We start from the raw sequence: 19,285 nt of genomic DNA, 5'->3' as shown, positions 1-19,285 counted from the left end.
CAAGTGCCGTACAGCTAAAAACAACTCAGGGATCTCGCTACAGAACCCTGGGCTTTCCTTACATTTCTATCTGAAAATCTATGAGCCAAGCTCAGGAAGATTCAGGAGGCAGCTCCCACCGTTACCCACTCCACTCCTTCTGTACAGCTCTAACTCCCTCGACATCCCGACCTCTCAGTTTCCTTCTGTACAGCTCTAACTCCTTCAACATCCCGACCTCTCAGTTTCCTTCTGTACAGCTCTAACTCCTTCAACATCGCGATCTCTCAGTTTCCTTCTGTACAGCTCTAACTCCCTCAACATCCCGACCTCTCAGTTTCCTTCTGTACAGCTCTAACTCCCTCGACATCCCGATCTCTCAGTTTCCTTCTGTACAGCTCTAACTCCCTCAACATCCCGACCTCTCAGTTTCCTTCTGTACAGCTCTAACTCCCTCAACATCCCGACCTCTCAGTTTCCTTCTGTACAGCTCTAACTCCCTCGACATCCCGATCTCTCAGTTTCCTTCTGTACAGCTCTAACTCCCTCAACATCCCGACCTCTCAGTTTCCTTCTGTACAGCTGTAACTCCTTCAACATCGCGATCTCTCAGTTTCCTTCTGTACAGCTCTAACTCCCTCAACATCTTGATCTCTCAGTTTCCTTCTGTACAGCTCTAACTCCCTCAACATCCCGATCTCTCAGTTTCCTTCTGTACAGCTCTAACTCCCTCAACATCTTGATCTCTCAGTTTCCTTCTGTACAGCTCTAACTCCCTCAACATCCCGATCTCTCAGTTTCCTTCTGTACAGCTCTAATTCCCTCGACATCCCAACCTCTCAGTTTCCTACTGTACAGCTCTAACTCCCTCGACATCCCGACCTCTCAGTTTCCTTCTGTACAGCTCTAACTCCTTCAACATCCCGACCTCTCAGTTTCCTTCTGTACAGCTCTAACTCCCTCAACATCCCGACCTCTCAGTTTCCTTCTGTACAGCTCTAACTCCCTCAACATCCCGATCTCAGTTTCCTTCTGTACAGCTCTAACTCCCTCAACATCCTGATCTCTCAGTTTCCTTCTGGCATCTTTTACTAGGACAAATGCAGTTTTCCAAGGTACAGGCTAGGAAAGAACAATTATAGCTTAGTCTGTTTACGTTAGGAAGTAAGATTCCTTGTGCTGGCATGTCAGAAGCTGTGACCAACGTGTAGATTCTTGAGAGTGATGGTGTTCTGAGGTCTATAAATATGACACCTACAGTTGAGGACCTTTGAAGTTGCATAAATTCAAGATTGGGTAAAAGCTCAAGCTTCCCGAATACCTTAGATTATCATGACTCACTCAAAGGATATGCAGAGGCTAGATTTCTGCTTTTAGGAACTTGCATACTAGGAATATAGGGAAGAACGATATGTTTCACAATCAATGTCCCATTGTTTGGGGTCAGGTTATTTTAAGTATGCCCATGCTAAAAACTGGGATGAGTCCGCTCACTTCCAGGAGATGGTCCAGTGAACGGTTCAAGCACTGTCGTCTACATATGTAGTATACATAATAAGATGACTTTGACATGGAATACTCTTAATAAATTTCCTACTGGACAAATACATATTAGGGAATGGAGACTTGAGCTTAAATTGTGAGTACAAAACTCAAAAAATTTAAAATAATAAAGGGTAGAGAAAGGAAGGGAGGAGGATACTTAATAGGTTGATATTGTATATATGTAATTACAATGATTGTAATGGGGAGGTAATATGATGGAGAATGGAATTTCAAATGGGAAAGTGTGGGGGTGGGGAGGGAGGGAATTACCATGGAATATATTTTATAATCATGGAAAATGTTAATAAAAATTAAAAAATAAAAAAAAATTTAAAACAAAAATTGTCATTGGGTGAAATTTAGCATACCCTGTAATTGCCATTTGTCTTGGTTTCTTTATCTTATCCAAGGATCACAACATCCTATATTACTATAAGCTGTAACATCCTCTATTTTGGTATGCATGTAATTGCACCTGCTCGTGTGTACGGGAATGAATGCAAGTGCAGGTGTGTGTGCAATGGTGCGCATCTGGCGGTCAGGGGACAACCTGTGTGTGGGCCCGCACCTGCTCACTCAGGTGAGGTAGTTTGTCACTCTGGATTCTCACTCTGCTCCTGGTCTTTACTGCACTTGCCAGGAGCATCTAGGAAGTTCTCCTGCCTACCATTCTGCTGTCCCTGGGATTACAGAAATTTATCACAGCTTCTGGCTTTTTACATGGGTGTCTAAGCATTTGAACTTGGGTACTTTAGCTTGAAAGGCAAGCACTTTATTTACTGAGCCATCTCCCCAGCTGCATTGTTTTTTTTTATTTCCCTTTTTTTTTTAAAGCCCAGGTTGGCCATGAAGTCATTTTATAGGTGAGGCTAGTCTTGGCTCTACCCACCAAGTGATGGGCTTATAGGTGTGTGCCACCATGCCTGGCTGAATTACTATAGGTTTTTGTCTATGTATATGTTAAATGTGGAAGCTAAGATCAACAAACTAGAAATAGATGTAATACGTATTTTTTCTTTTATTTGTCCCACAAGTTTCCCACTTAGAAGATTCCATGTAACATCTGTGACTACCAGTGAGTGACCAGGTAAAATTAGTGCTCTATGCTTATCTGCTGATGGCATGTGCAGGCTGTTCTTGCTCTCTTCCTGGGAAGGTGATTTTTGCTCATCTTGGGAGCCTATGACTAAGGAGTAGCATCCTACCTTTGCTTCTAGAACCAAGGGCAGTGATGGTCAAGATTTGCCCTTTTCTACGTGCAGAAAACAGTCAATGCTGCTTTGAGGAAACGTCCTTCTGCCCTCACCTTGTAAAACATGTCCCCCTCTTCCATCAGCTTGCTCAACAGGATGATCATGATGTCTGGTTTGGAGGTGGCCATCGCCCATGTGGCTGGACCTGTAGTGTACAGGATGCATGATGGGTAAAAAACTCATACAATGTAAAGGTGGTAGGAAGCTAGGTGAAAAAAATATCCTGGGGGGATTTCTGCTGAGAGAACAACTTGTTCCACAATAATTACCTCATCTTTTAGACCCGGGAGTACGATAGTGACTCCCAATGCCAAGAAGCTGCATTGGATTTGTTTGTATTCACCTTAAAATAAGAGTGTCTGAACTGTTTGCGCTTGTGCCACAGGAGGGCAACAAAGCCCGCGTCCTGCACATAGGCACGCAGCGGCTGAGTTCGGAATGATCTTAAATCAGGAAGGCGCAAGAAGAGACTGACATTAAAGGTCGTCACAAGATTCCAAAAGTCCAAAAAGGGGTAATTTATTTTTGAGCTGAGATTGAAAACTCACATGTTTAGACTCAATTTTTAAGTATGTACTTTGTAGAAAGGAAACCATTAAAGACTAAAGGTTCCCTTAACTTATAAGTACCAAATAGGGTTCTCTGGGATTCACTGAACCAGGGGCATGGTTCAAATGTCAACAGAAGTGAAACAAACCAGCATTATTGAGGACTACATTACTAATAAAAGGAAAGGAAGGTTAAATTTATTAGTTTATAGATACCTGAATTATTTACCAACTAAGCTGTTTGGGGTTAGTTGTCAAAAGTTCAAGTTATTCTCTACAACAGTCATTTTAAAAAAATCTTCTTTTAAGGTGAAGTAAATTAAAAGATTAGAGGTGAAGGGAACTCATGCAGGCTAAAATCAAAGAGGAGAAGGCAAAGCTGACCAAGCCATCAGACCACGCCTGATGCTGACAGCGGTGAGATATACCTCGTGGGCGACTCGGTAACGTCTGACAACCTTCAAAGAGAGGAGAAAACAAAAAGTTGTAGGAGAGGAAAAAAAAATGGATGAAGGTGAAAAAAAAAAAAAGAAGGAAAAAGCAGCAGTGAGAGGCAGGCAGCAAAGAAGCCAGCGTATCAGCCAACCCTTGTCTAGAGGCCTGGGGAGCAGCTGAGAGAGCAGCAGCAGGGCTGGAGAGCTCAAGCACACAGAGAGCACAGGGAAAGCACGGCCCACGCACTGCGGGCCACGGTGCTCAGAGGCAAGGCTGGTGCAGAGGCAACACTGACAAGTATGTAAGCACAGCGCAGCCTCCTGGCCAAGGCTACGAGGGGCATGGCAGAGAGCCAGGCGGCTCTGGACATGGTTCTGTAGAATGGCTCAGATGGTACTCTCTCTGGGTCAGCTGCCTTTCTATTCACTTGGACAGTAACTGGGCCAGGGCAGAGGGGATACTATATACAATCACACCAAACACCCAGGGCAACCAGACTACTGGACCAGTCTGGCCCCTGGGCACAGATGGCCAACACCTTCTTTGATTCTCTTACCTATTTTGGCTCCTTTCTTTAGGAGAGTGACAACAACAGAAGTGTTCCGGCAACCCACTGCCCTATCCAAAGGGCGCATCCCACTGTAGTCAACATGCTCGATCATGGCCCCATGATCCACCAGGAACTGGACCTAGCACATGGATCAAGCAGAGCAGTTAATGGGTGCAACGGCTCAGCTTTGCTTTGCTAAGGATGTGGCTGCTGCCTGCCCCCCCTTTTCAACTGCCTGTCTGAACTAGGCTTTGCAGCCATGGAATTTTAGGCCATAGCTATATTCTTGGCTTTTAATAGTGTTTTACACGTTCCTACCCTCTAGTAATTACACGTTTGAGAACTGTGTGTTGGGAATCATCAAACTACTACTTCATGTTTGGCCCCAGATAGGATTACAGTATCCCTGATGGAGAACATCCTTATCTCTACTCTCCTGATACTTATCAAAGGCACTCACCACCTCAGCATCACCATAGAAAGCTGCCAGGTCCAGTGGGGTGCGACCATTCTTGTCAGCATGATCTGTGGCAGCTCCGTTATCCAGCAGAGAACGTACTACTGAGAGGTGGCCCTTCAAACAAGCCCAGCTGAGGGCTGTCAATCCTTCTTTGTCCATCAGAGCAATGGATGCACCTACCAGAGCAAGAGAGAACATGAGACTGGAGAAACATAAAAATTTAGCAGAGGGAATATTAGTACTTAAGGTATATTCTCTGCAAAAACACCTTTTGCTTTTAGATGGTTCTATTCTTTTTTTAAGAGAGAGAGTGAGAGCAAGAGAGAATTGGCACACCAGGGCCTCGGCCACTGAAATCGAACCCCAGACGCTTATGCCACCTAGTGGGCATGTGTGACCTTGTGCTTGTGTCACCTTTGTACATCTGGCTAACGTGGGATCTGGAAAGAGCTCGAACATGTGTCCTTAGGCTTTGCAGGTAAACGCCTTAACCACTACGCAATCTCCCCAGCCCTAGATTTTTCTATTTTCAGATTGACCCTGGCTGGGCATGGTAGCATTCATGCACATCCAGCATGAAGGAGGAGGAAGCAGGAGGACGATGAGCTTGATGTGAGCCCGGGAAACATAGTGAGTTCAAGACCAGCTTGGGCTACATAGGAAGAATTCTGTCTCAAAAACACAAACAAAAAAAATGAAAACCAGGACTGGGAAAGTGCTCTATAGTAGAGTATTTCCTATTTCCTTAGCATTCTTAAGGCCTTGAGTTTAATTCCTTGCACTTAAAAAAAAAAAAAAAGACTGATTCTTATGTCAGTTATATCTAATAAAACTGTAAGAGCTGATCTAACAAGATGCCAACAAAATAGAGTCCAATTGTTTTACTGAGTTATCTTTCATGATCTACTCCTAGGCTTAGTCTCTACTCTTTTTTATTTTACATAAAGTATTTTTATTATTTAGAGAAAGAAAAGAAAGTCCTTCTTTTTTTATTATGACTTGTCTCCTTTTTTTATTATTAAAAACATATTTTGGCCAGGCGTGGTGGCGCATGCCTTTAATCCCAGCACTTGGGAGGCAGAGGTAGGAGGATCACCGTGAGTTCGAGGCTACCCTGAGACTCCATAGTGAATTCCAGGTTAGCCTGGGCTAGAGTGAGACCCTACCTCAAAAACAAAAACAAAAACAAAAACAAAAAACAAAAAAAACATATTTTGGGGGACTTCTGGGTAAGATGGTGGCATACTAGCCACACTAAAGCAGCCTAGGGAGAGAAATAAACAGAAACACAGCAAAATACACTCTCCTACTGAAAAGTGAAGGTGTATAAGTTATTAACAGCAGAGAAGCAGGAGAGACCAAGATCTTCCAGAAAGGAGGAAACTGGCCAGAATCCTGCCAAGGTACCAGTGGCCCTAATCCGCAAGCTCATGCAGCTGGTGGTGCAGAGTGGCAGGAACAGAAACAAGGTGAGGGGATTTTCCACTCACATCAGCCTCCTCGCAAAGGCAAGAAGCCTGAATGGTAAGACACCAGAGACCAGCTGAGCAGCTGCTGAAGGAGAACACATACAGGACCAGCTGAGCAGCTGCTGAAGGAGAACACATACAGGACCAGCGGAGCAGCTGCTGAAGGAGAACACATACAGGACCAGCGGAGCAGCTGCTGAAGGAGAACACACACAGGACCAGCTGAGCAGCTGCTGAAGGAGAACACACACAGGACCAGCGGAGCAGCTGCTGAAGGAGAACACACACAGGACCAGCGGAGCAGCTGCTGAAGGAGAACACACACAGGACCAGCGGAGCAGCTGCTGAAGGAGAACACACACAGGACCAGCGGAGCAGCTGCTGAAGGAGAACACATACAGGACCAGCGGAGCAGCTGCTGAAGGAGAACACACACAGGACCAGTGGAGCAGCTCCGGTACAACTCCAGCCACTCCACAAAGTCTCCCATCCTCCAACTGCCAGGGACACGAACGTGTGGAGAACTCAGTCACCCTCGGCCACCTGGTACTGAGACATATCAAGGTGGGTACTCAGGATTGGTGAGAATGGAAGCCATCCCAAAAGGTAACAGGGCCTACTTATTCAACGCCAGATACATAGACCTGCACTGGAAGTGCTGATCTCTCTCTCCATGTCAGGAAAGATGCTATATTACATTGGAATAATATAGTCTTCGTTGCCTTTACCCTTCTCACATAAGCTGTATCTTGGTGTTGACTATTGTTGCCTTTGACATTTCTGATTTTTAGGGCCTTTGTCATTATTGGTGGCAGGGGCTGACTGGCCCCAGGATGACTTGGAACCCATTTTAGACTAGAAATCTCAGCCTCCCAGTTGACAGGATTAGGGGTGTGGGGCAGCAGCACCCTCGGGACTTTGGCTTTGTTAGATCATCTGTTTAGTTCAATCCCCATGCTTGTGTAAATACTCTATGCTGGTTTTGATTGACTGTCTATGTTGCTCAGTTGAATTTTAGAATTTTCCAGGAATTTGCTTCTTCACCTAGTCTACTGTAATAGTTGAATAGCAGGCAAACTCAACACCTAGGGTCACTTTTGCTGTTTCTCTTGGAGTATAAGAGCTACACCTGGCATACCTACACTTAAGATATATAAAGTTGGATTTATATGGCTAAGAACACTGCAGATAATTAGAAAGCTGAAGCATCAAATTAACTCTAGATGCAAAAATCTCTACATTATAATACAAGAAACAAAAAATCATGACAATACAATCCAACCAAATATAAATCCAGCAGGGTGTGGTGGTGCATACCTTTAATCCCAGCACTCAGGAGGCAGAGGTAGGAGGAGCACTGTGAGTTCAAGGTCACCCTGAAACTACATACTGAATTCTAGGTCATTTTGAGTTAGAGTGCAATCCTACCTCAGGGGGAAAGAAATCAATCAGAAATGACCTCCAGCGAGACTGCTTTAGATGAAATGCCTAACAAAAAAAAAAAGGTTATATCTATATTAAAATAAATCAAAGGAATTGAAGAGGAAAACAAACTCCTGAAGGAGAACACAGGAAACCAACTTAGTGAAATAAGGAGGTCATTATAAGACATGAGTAAGAAAATAGAAACAATGAAAAAATACCAATCAGAAATTCTAGCGATGAAAAACAGAGTAAGTCAAATAGAAACTCTGTAGAAAGTCTCACCAGTAAAATGGATCAAGGAGAGGACGGAATATCTGAAGTAGAAGGCCAGGTGGCAGATCTAATACAGTCCAACAAAGAGAAAGACAAACTAATAATGAGGCATGGATGGGATTTCAAGACATTCGGGACACTAGGAAGAGATCAAACATAAGGATTCAGGACACAGTAGGAGGAGAAGAATTTCACTCGCACAACAGGTATTTCCAACAAAATCACAGAAGAAAACTTCCCCCAAGTAGGGAAAGTGATGCCAATACAGATACAGGAGGCCTACAGAACACCAAACAGACAAAACCAGGAAAGAACCTCTCACTGTCATATTATAATTAGACCACAAAACACACAAACCAAAGAAAATATACTGAAAGCAGTTAGAAAAATCAAGTCACATACAAAGGCAAGCCTATCAGGATCACAGCAGATTACTCAACACAAACTTCAAAAGCCAGAAGGGCTTGGAGTGATGTATTCCAAGTTCTGAAAGATAACAACTGCCAACCATGATTACTTTATCCTGCAAAGCTATCCACTCAAATAGATGGAGAAATAAAGACATTCCACAACAAAAGCAGGTTAAAGGAATATATGAAAACCAAACCAGCTCTATAGAGAATACCTGAAATGATCCTTCAGGCTGAAGAGAAAGAAAGGCACACACATAAGGAACCTGGAAAAACCATACTCAGATACTAGTTAATACAAGAGAGCAAAGGTAAATCTGAAGAACTACAAAACAAAACAAAACAAAATGGTAAAAGTAAATACACAGTTTTCAATAATAACTCTTTTTTAAATAATAACTCATAATATATATTTCAATGCCCCAACCAAAAGACACAGGTTTTGAGACTGGATTAAAAAGCAGGATCCTCCAATTTGTTGCCTCCAAGAAACTTGCCTTTCCACAACAGATGGACACTATCTTATGGTGAAAGGTTGGAAAATAGTGTTTCAAGCAAATGGGCCTAGAAAACAAGCAAGTGTCATTATCCTAATATCTGACAGGGTAGACTTAAGACCAACATTAGTTAGAAAATATAAGAAAGGTCATTTTATATTAATTAAATGAACACTCCAACAAAAGGCTATTATAGTCCTAAACATACATACATACATACACACACACACACACACACACACACACACACACACATCTATCTATCTATCTATCTATCTATCTATCTATCTATCTATCTATCTATCTATCTGACATGGGGGCTCCCAATTTCATCAAACAAATGCTATTAGAACTAAGGTCACAGATAACACCAAACACAATTGTAGTGGTGACTTCAATACTCCACTCTCATCAATTGACAAGTCATCCTGAGAAAAAATAAACAGAGAGGCATCTGGACTGAATGAGGTCATAGAAGGAATGGACCTAACAGATATATACAGGACATTTCATCCAAATGCTGCAGAATATATATTCTTTTCAGCAGCACATGGAACATTCTCTAAAATAGACCATATATTAGGACACAAAGCAAATCTTAACAAATTCAGGAAAATTGAAATAATTCCTTGCATTCTATCTGACCACAATAGAATTAAACCATAAATCAGTAGCAAAAAGGCTATAGAGCATACACAAAATCATGGAAACTAAACAATACACTACTAAATGATGAATGGGTAAATGAAGAAATCAAGAAGGAAATCAAAAACTTTATAGAGTCAAATGACAATGAGAACACAACATACCAAAATCTTTGGAACACAATGAAGGCAGTCCTAAGAGAGAAATTTATAGCTTTAAGTGCCTATCTTAAGAAATTAGAAAGGTTGCAAGTAAACAACTTAATGCTTCACCTTAAAGCCTTGGAAGAAGAACAAGGCAAACCAAAAATCAGTAGAAGGGAAGAAATCTAAAGATTAGGGCAAAAATTAATTAAATAGAAACCAAAAAAAACAATCCAAAGAATCACTGAAACAAAGAGTTGGTTCTTTGAAAGGATAAACAATATTGATAAACCCTTAGCAAATCTGACCAAAAGAGAGAAGAGACACAAATTAATAAAATTAGAGATGAGGAAGGTACCATCACAACAGATAACAGAGAAATTAAAAAAATCATAGGGACATATACTCCACTAATTTTGAAAATCTGACAGACATGGTTGATTTCTTTGATTTATATGACCTACCAAAATTAAATCAAAATGAGATTAACCACTTAAATAGACTTATAACAAGTATGGAGATCCAAGCAGTTATAAAAAAAAATCTCCCAACTAAAAAGAGTACGGGCCCAGATGGATTCACTGCTGAATTTTACCAGATCTTCAGGGAAGAACTAATGCCATAGCTTCTTAAGCTTTTCCATAAAATAGAAAAAGAAGGAATACTACCAAATTTCATTTCATCCAAATGCTGCAGAATATATAGTTTGGGAGTGAGGGTCAGAAAGATTGTAAGATCTGCTGTTAAGCCTCACTATTCCCCTATGATATCCTACACTTTGGTCAAATGAATGTGTTTTACTGCTCCAATGACATCCCATAAATGTCTCTGCATTCTCACTTTTGGCTGTTGCTCCCATGTTTTGGAATATTTTAGGAATTATTTCACTTTTTATTGTTTGCTTTTGGAGACAGAGCCTTGGTATATAGCTCAGGCTGTCCTCAATGCTGGGACTACAAGCATGTGCCACCATACTGAGCGTCTAGGAACTATTTCAAGTCCCCTTGCCTTCAAGAGGCTTCTTCTAGTTCACTGTTGTTTCACCTCAGTATGCTTTGCATATTCTGTTACCAGTTTTGAGATCTCCTAATTGCACGTCATAAATTCTTAATGAATTTTTTTTCTGAACTGGCTGGAAGTCTTCCATTGGCTGAGTCTTGCAGTAGGAGTGAGTACATGTTTATTATCGATGATTGCACCAGGCAGCTTCTTCCCTCTCTATAAAGTAATGTACTTATGGGTGGACACTGAGCCCATCACAAAGGAAATTATCTGAAAAAGTCCAACTTATAGAAATACAGGGTTAAATGGTAGTTGTAAGAGGCTTGGGGTTGGGAGCATTGGGAAAATGTTGGCCAAGGGCACAAGCTTTTAGTTACATACTATGGATAAGTTCAAAAGATTTGTTGTTTATAATTGCTACTTTAAAATATACTGTATACCTCAAAATCACTGAGAGATTTTAAGTATTTCCATCACAGAAAGTGAGGTGATGGATATGCTAATAAACTTGATTATCTATATTAGAAGGTTTTCATATAGCAAAACATGTTTGAAAATATGAATATATGCAAATTTTACTAGTCAGGTTCTTAAAAAAAAACAAGTAGTTAAAAAGAAATTCAGAATTTACTTAAACTAGACAAGCCTTCTTTACTGACATCATCCCCACTTGCTTAGTATCTTTCACAGTCCATGCAGGCTTGCTGTCAACAGGTCTACTTTCATCTGAAGACTCAAGCATGACGCCACGCCCACTGACAGGCACTTTTGTAATCATCCTGAAGTCGATGTACATTTGGTTCTTAGGCTTAGGCTGCAGGCTTGTTAATGGCAAGGAGCCCATCATTTCTTGACAGTGCTGAAGACTCATACCCAAGACAATTCTTTTTTATTTTTCGAGGTAGGGTCTCACTCTAGCTCAGGCTGACCTGGAATTCACTCTGTAGTCTCAGGGTAGCCTTGAACTCAGGGTGATCCTCCTACCTCTGCCTCCTGAGTGCTTGGATTAAAGGCGTGCACCACCACACCTGGCTTACCCAAGACAATTCTTTTTGCACAGATGGTGCCTCATACTTCCTCACTGGAGTAGAGAACATCTTACTAGTGCACACAGGACATGTTCCAAGTTGCTTTCTCAGCTGGACAGGATTCTGACATCAGTTTAAACTGAAGACCTGATAGATGGTCGGGATCTACTCTGCAGTTACCTGGCCACTCATCTTTGTGTTCCTAGAGGTAATCAGCAGGCACTATGGCTTTCCATGGCAGGATGAAAAACTGGAAAGTACACCTATTCCTGATGAAGGTCCATTAGGTACTTGTTATCTTTTCATAAATAATGCAGTCTTCAATTAACATATTAACTGCAACATAGAATGAATGTAAATACAGGAGAGAATCTAAGGAGTTTTCTCAGATGCAATGTTTTCAAATTCCCTGGACAGAGTATTTGGTGGCAGAAAAAGCAGAAGGATAAGGTTTCAGATCCATATTATAGGTAAACTGGAAAGCTGGAATTTAAAAAATTCAAAGCATACATGTGAGATAAGTCCAGACATGTAGTGTGTTCAATAATTCCCAAATTCAGTCCTTGAAGGACATTACTAAAGACCCTGTAAGTCTCTAAGGAAAAATCTAGCCTTCTTATCTCAATTACCCCCAGCTGTTCAGGCCTAGGCACAATTCTTCAGGAGTCTGGCTTTTGGGAAGGAAATGGTGTGTGCCTGTGGGTAGAACTGCAGGTATTTAAGTCTGGCTTACTAACAATGTAGGCTAACTGGAATAAAGTTGTGATTGGTTTAAACCCCCTCACTACTCTCTGCTTCATGCAGTTGCTCAAGCTCCACTAGATGGCACTGTGGTGCCACCTGTGAGACGTTTCTACTAAGGACATTTCCCATCCCCACTGTCTACATAGGTGACTGAGGTCACAGCAATCAATAGCAGCCTGAAATGCTTTACTAATGGACTGTAATGAAAAAGCTAAGCAATGACGGTGCATCTCCTTTAACTTATTTCCAATTCACAGGAATCTGAGGATGTTGGCAAAGTGCTAGCAGAAATTTATTATAATAGTCTGATAGCAGTTTCTTGATTTGCCAAACAAGGTCCCAGTGTCTTAATCACCCTTTACCTTCTCTGTAGGGTGTGGTGGCACATGCCTTTAATCCCAGCACTTGGGAGACAGAGGTAGGAGGCTCACCATGAGTTTGAGACTACCCTGGGCTAGAGTGAAGCCCTACCTCAAAAACCCAAAAACAAGTGCTCACTTTGGCAGGACATATACTAAAATTGGAATGATCAGAGAAGATTAGCATGGCCCCTGCCCAAGGATGACACGCAGATTTGTGAAGTGTTCCATATTAAAAAAAACAAAAAACAAACACCAAAACAAGGGGGGTGTGGTGGCCCACACCTTTAATCCCAGCACTCAGGAGGCAGAGGCAGAAGGATCAACATGAGTTTGAGGTCACCTTGAGATTACACAGTGAAATCCAGGTCAGCCTGAGCTAGAGTGAGACCTTACCTTGGCCCCCCCCCCCAAAAAAAAAAACCCAAACTAACCAACCAACCCAACAAACAAAAAACCCAAAAACAACAACAACAACAATAATCAGTTGTTCAGGCTTACGAAAGAATCGATAAGGTCAAAATCACAATACAATCTATAAATAGGTGAGTATCTCTTAAGTATACATGAAAAAACTCAAAGTTTAGAGACTACTGATTTAAAAGAAAAAGTTCAGGGCTATGGATATGGCTCAGCAGTTAAAGGAAGTTGCTTACAAAGCCTGCAGGCCAGGGTCTGATTCCTCAGTACCCATGTAAAGCCACATTTACAACATGGTGCATATGTCTGGAGCTCATTTGGAGTGGCAAAGGCCCTGGTGTACTCACACACTTTCTCTTTCAAATAAATAAACAAAAATATTTAAAAAAAAGACAGAGTTCATAATATGTTACTTTTATAACAGTACCTCAGACTATACAGAAACAAGGAATGTCAGAGTTAGAAGAATCCATAACATATGAGGACAGGATGAGTGTGTGATGCATGTCTGTAATCCTAGTGGTATGGAAGTTGAGGCAGGAGGATCACTGTGAGTTTGAAGGTCAGCCTGAGCAAAACAGTGAATTCAAGGACAGCCTGGATCATTTTTGCAAAAAACTAAAAAAAAAAAAAAAAAAAAAAACAAAAAAAAACCCCAACAAAACTAAAACACAACAAAAAACTGGGCAGCAGGGCTGGAGAGATGGCTTAGTGGTTAAGCGCTTGCCTGTGAAGCCTAAGGACCCTGGTTCGAGGCTCGGTTCCCCAGGTCCCACGTTAGCCAGATGCACAAGGGGGCGCACGCGTCTGGAGTTCGTTTGCAGAGGCTGGAAGCCCTGGGGCGCCCATTCTCTCTCTCTCTCCCTCTATCTGTCTTTCTCTCTGTGTCTGTCGCTCTCAAATAAATAAATAAATAAATAAATAAATTAAAAAAACTGGGCAGAAAATGACCTTTCATTTTCTAACTAACTGTATTAATAAAATTCATTCCTTTTTTAAAAAAAATATTTTTACTTATTGAAGGGGGGGATGGGTGTGCCAGGGCCTCCAACCACTGTAAATAAATTCCAGAAGCATACACCATCTTGTGCATCTGGCTTACATTGGAACTGGGGAATTGAACCTGGGTCCTTAGGCTTTGTAGGCAAGTGCCTTAACTGCTAAGCCATCTCTCTAGCCCCAAATCATGCCTTTTTAAAGATTTTGGAGTATGTGTACATGGTTTGATGTGGTGTGGGTATGTACAGTGTATGCATGTGTGTGTGCCCCACTGGCACGTATGCAGAAGCCAAAGGAGAACCCTGAGCACTGAGTGTCTTCCTCTAGTGCTCTTGGGTGTGGTTTCCTTGAGACAGTCTCTCTCAAACCGGGAGTTGCCTTTTTCTCCCCCCCTGCTTAGACTGTTGATCTGTGAGCCCCAGTGATTCTCTGGTCCTGGCCTCCCACAGGCCCAGGGTTTCACATGTGCATGACTATGCCTGGCTTTTCATGTGGGTGCCGGGGATTGAACTCAGGCCCTCATACTTGCAGTAAGTGCTGTTCTCCACTAAGCCATTTCCTCAGCCCCCAAGTAATATTCATTCTTAGCCCTGTCTGGAATCTACTGCTGGAAATCAGGAGTGTACTGGGTCACTATGGACACTGACCACCCGGCTCTGGTAATCCAGGACTTACCTTGTGCAAGCAGAAAGTCCACAGTTCCTAGATGGCCTTCCGAAGCAGCCATCATGAGGGGAGTACGACCTTGCTTGTCTGCCATGTTGACATCAGCTCCATGAGTGAGCAGAAGATCAACAATCTGCAAGTGCAAAGAAACAAGGACCGGGTAACCCAAGAACTGCTGAGAAGACACATGCATAAATGGTCTCCTATAATGAGGGAACTCCTACTGATACATGAGTGAGCCCTCTCTGTAAGAACCTCCTTATACATACTTTATACAGTTCTAATGACATGTAATTTATTCTCTTAACTCTCTTAGGGACAGACAAATGAGCGGTCATCTCTGAACATCTGACTAAGAAAGCCAGTTTAAGAAGAAAAGATAACGAATTAGGGTGTGGTGTAACCCTACCACGGAAGCCCCCGCACCAGTGACTGGTGGTGTCAGTGCTGCTTTCCTAGCCTCCAAGGGTGGGAAGCCTGCAGGAGCAGCAGACATTTGCCACTGACTTGACTGCAGTAAAAAGCTTCTGCTCTTTTGTTGACATGGTTTGGTTTCTAGAGTATTTTTTTCTACTCAAATACTTCCAAAGATTATTATCAATATGCCCTTTTCCATCTTAATTATGTTATTTTTCCAGATTCTAAACCTGTGGGGAGATCTTTTCACTATAATTTGCATGCACCACACTTTCTCTGAGCAAGTCTGAGACCTCTGTAAGTTCATTGTTAGGGATATTCTGAGTTACCTACTGGTGGATACTGTCTGTGCCATGTGAGAAGGAAGACATCCTATGATCAGGACAAATCAGTTTAGATCACAATGATGGTTCTGAATGTTAACTTATTACTTTCTCAATTAAGTGGAACCTTAGTAAGAAAGGGCTAAGCCCACAAACCTGATAACTGCTGGGTGACTCTAAATTGGATTTTTTTTTTCTGTATAGCAGAAGTTTCCACCTAGAATTCATTCTTACCCAAGGAACTGGAAGTAGATAGATAACCCACTTACCTGCCAGTGGCCCTGGCGGACAGTGCTGAATAGGGGCACTGCCCCTCGGCGGTTTGGCTGGGCCACGGCTGCCCCTTGCTCCAAGAGCAGACGGCATACCTCCAGCTTGCCCCTTCCGGCTGCAGCTGTCAGGGCTAAAGGCAGAGAACAAAGACTGAGGATAGCTGTTTCTTGTCTTTTCTAGTACTCAGTGTTAAGCATTGCATGAATGGGTTTTTGAATGGTTTGTTTTATGCAAACACAGGCTACTGTTTTGGCTAAGGCAATTGCTAGCTTACCTTCAAAATATTGACTTTAGCTGCCTTTTCAAGAAGAATATTTATAAAAATATTTTGTACTTACGTATTTGCAAGAAGGGAGCTAGAGGGCTTGAGATATGGCTTAGTGGTTAAGGCACTTGCCAGCAAAGCCAAAGAACCCAGGTTTGATTTCCAAGGACCTATGTAAGCCACATACATGAGGTGGTGCATACTTCTGGAGTTGGTTTGCAAGGGCTGGAGGCCTTGCATGCCCATTCTCTCTCTCTCTCTCAAATAAATAAAAAGTCTTTTATTTTTTTAAAGAAAGGATGCCAGACATGGTGGTGCACACCTTCAATCCCAGCACTTGGGAGGCAGAGGTAGGAGGATCGCCATGAGTTCGAGGCCACCTGAGACTCCATAGTGAATTCCAGGTCAGTCTGGGCTAGAGACCCTACCTCAAAAAACCAAAGTGGGTGGGGGGGAATGAAGGGAGATGGGAGGGGCACAGAATGGGCATATCAGGGTCTTCTGCCACTGCAAACAAACTCCAGATGCATGCCCCACTTTGTACATCTGGATTTACATGGGTACTGGGGAATCAAATCCAGGCTATGAGGCTTTGCAAGCAAGTCCCTTCAACCACTGAGTCATCTCTTCAGCCCCAGAAGAATATTTTAAAATAAAAATTATAAATAAAAATATTTAAATGGGCTCACAATATCTGGGAAAAATCATAATAATAAATCTACTGAAAAAATTAGCTTGGGTCAAACTCTTCTACTTAAATCTTTCTTACTTACCTTGTCTTCTCTGCTTTGGCCTCTCTCTCTAAGGAACTTACAACCCTCTGCTACTCTACCTGGGAGTGGACTCTACAGAGGAGGGACTATGAAGAGATCAAACCTTCCTTAGAATTAACTTTGCATACTCCTGTGTTCTTAAACCTGACATACCAAAGGCAGGGATTGTACTATAAAGTCTTGGACCATTTTTCTTTTAAATTAGTTGAGGCAGAATTTTTTTTTTAAGTAAACTTTCAAGGATTTTTATATGAGGGTCAAAATTGTTAGAGGTGATATTTTAAATATGAGAAAAAAGGTGTAACAAAGCCAATTTTCTCCATCTCCTCCCTTCTTATTTTTTTTTAAATATTTTTATTTATTTATTTGAGATACAGAGAGTTAGAATGCGTGTGCCAGGGCCTCCAGCCACCACAAACAAACTCCAGATACATGTGCCACCTTGTGCATCTGGCTTACGTGGGTCCTGGGGAATTGAACTTAGGTCTTTTGACTTTCCAGGCCATCTCTCCAGCCCCCCCCCTCTTCTTTTTTAAAGTGAGTTAATTATTTAATATTTGAGACAGGGTCTTAATTATCCCAGGCTGGCCTCAAACTCAGTATGTAGCCTATAGCCCAAGGATGACCTTGAATGCTACTTATTGAGTTTGGGATTATAGATATAAAACATACTGGGATTTCTTCTTCTAAATAAAAAATAATGGAATTACAGATTTAAAAAAAGTTACATTGAATATAAAGGATACAGGAGAAATAGATTAAGCATTCTTCTTTTTTATGATATAGTTTATTACTTATGCCTATTCCACCTTCAGTGCATTGTTTTCATAGTAGAAAGAGAAATTTGGAAATATCAAGCTGATCTTGTAACAGAGATATTTATTTAATTTAACCAAAGGATTTAAAAATTTGAGAGACAGTAAGAGACAGAGAAAGAGGCAGAGAGAGAAAAAGAGAGAATGGGTGCGCCAAGGCCTCTAGCCTCTGCACATGAACTTCAGATACATGTACCATCTTGTGCATCTGGCTTATGTGGGTCCTGGGGAATTGAAACTGGGTCCTTTGGCTTTGCAGGCAAGTGTCTAACTACTAAACCATTTCTCCAGCCCTAGAGGCTTTATTTAAAAAACATTTATTTTTCCAAATTGACTTGGAAACTGATGTGGTAGACAACAGGAGGTTCTTTTATTATGGACATTTACTTCAATTACAAATCAGATGCAGATATTTCAGTATGAAAATGCTGGGCTCTAATCAGAGAAGCAACTGACATTCAAATGGTTATTTGTATGCTCTCCATGAAGTTCATATTATGCCATTGTTTTTGTTGGGTTTGGTTTAATTGAGTCATGTGAAAAATGCACTTACAATTTTCACAAAGATCAACTTCCAAATAGTCTTTCTTTTCCATAAGGGCAGCACAGGTTTATGGGAGAAATGTAGCAATTTTAGAAGATAGATAAACTCTTAAATTTCATTTTGGAAAACTCTTGCTATTGAATTTCTTCCATCCAAATACTAATCAGGCCCAATCCTATTTAGCTTCTAGATCAGATGAGACTGGGCATGTTCAGAGACATATTTCTAGCAGTTTAGAAAAAAAATTAGTTTTAAATAGGTTATGTTGACACATGAGTAGTTTAGGAAGTTGAATAGTCATGCTTTGGGCACCTAAGAATCATCTTGGTAGAAAATTTCTAACTCCCATGCTCTGATCCCATTTAAAGTAACTAGAAGTGTTGGGGTTATGTCAAACCTCCCTGTTCTAGAAGGCGAAGTACATTCTTTTTCTGATAGCATCCTGGAGAAAACAGACTAGTACTTCAGATTCAAGCCTCTCAATAATGATGCCAGCTCACCGAGCGCATAAGCGTATTCACAGCTAGTGCTTGTCTGGAAAGTTACACTGCTTACTCTAACGACTACATTACTCTGGTTGGCCTAGTTCTCTGAGAGGGAATGTTCCATTTGGCCTTTTTTCTTTGTGTGTCATCTCTGCTGCTTTGGTTATGATATCATTTGGCAGTAACATTCAGCTGATAAACAGACACGGTCATTAACACAGCTGGTCAGTTTCATCTCAAAACAATGCAACTATGTAAAATGGAGTCTGGCCTTTTCAAAATCCCTGAGGAAGGAGCTGCTCTGGCTGGGTGTTGTGTCTTATCAAAAACCGTTAAGACTTTTCGAAAGAAAGGAGATTAGGATTGTAAAACAACAAACTGCTTCCTAAGAGACCAGAAACAGAATTTGTTCCCTAGCTTGTCGGCATCTGATGAGATTAGCTGACATAAATGGGCTTCCTCCGCCCTTCCAAAGAGAAACATGCAAGGAGTCTAAAAAAGAGGCAGACAGGATACAGCTCAGAATTGGGTTAATAGCCA

At 41.6% G+C, this 19,285-nt stretch overlaps 1 protein-coding gene and 1 non-coding gene across 4 annotated transcripts in view; one reads left to right on the top strand and one right to left on the bottom strand.

Moving 5' to 3' along the window:
- Positions 1-19,285, bottom strand: part of Tanc2 (tetratricopeptide repeat, ankyrin repeat and coiled-coil containing 2) — a 382,841-nt gene that overhangs the window by 11,973 nt on the left and 351,583 nt on the right. For 2 of the 3 annotated variants that reach the window (XM_045158789.1, XM_045158791.1), the window contains 6 exons: positions 15,860-15,993; positions 14,860-14,983; positions 4,771-4,946; positions 4,317-4,449; positions 3,754-3,783; positions 2,831-2,922 (listed from right to left, as the gene is read on the bottom strand). In XM_045158789.1, the coding sequence (XP_045014724.1) occupies positions 2,831-2,922; positions 3,754-3,783; positions 4,317-4,449; positions 4,771-4,946; positions 14,860-14,983; positions 15,860-15,993 (689 nt within the window). The remainder of the gene's footprint in view (positions 1-2,830; positions 2,923-3,753; positions 3,784-4,316; positions 4,450-4,770; positions 4,947-14,859; positions 14,984-15,859; positions 15,994-19,285) is intronic. The other variant, XM_045158790.1, reaches the window with a different exon arrangement.
- Positions 12,897-13,002, top strand: LOC123463753. Its single transcript, XR_006639140.1, has one exon. It is a non-coding gene; the product is annotated as a U6 spliceosomal RNA (small nuclear RNA).

Source organism: Jaculus jaculus, chromosome 9 (assembly GCF_020740685.1).
Source record: "Jaculus jaculus isolate mJacJac1 chromosome 9, mJacJac1.mat.Y.cur, whole genome shotgun sequence".
NCBI classification, from domain to species: Eukaryota; Metazoa; Chordata; class Mammalia; order Rodentia; family Dipodidae; genus Jaculus; species Jaculus jaculus.
This window is presented reverse-complemented; position numbering and strand designations above follow the sequence as displayed.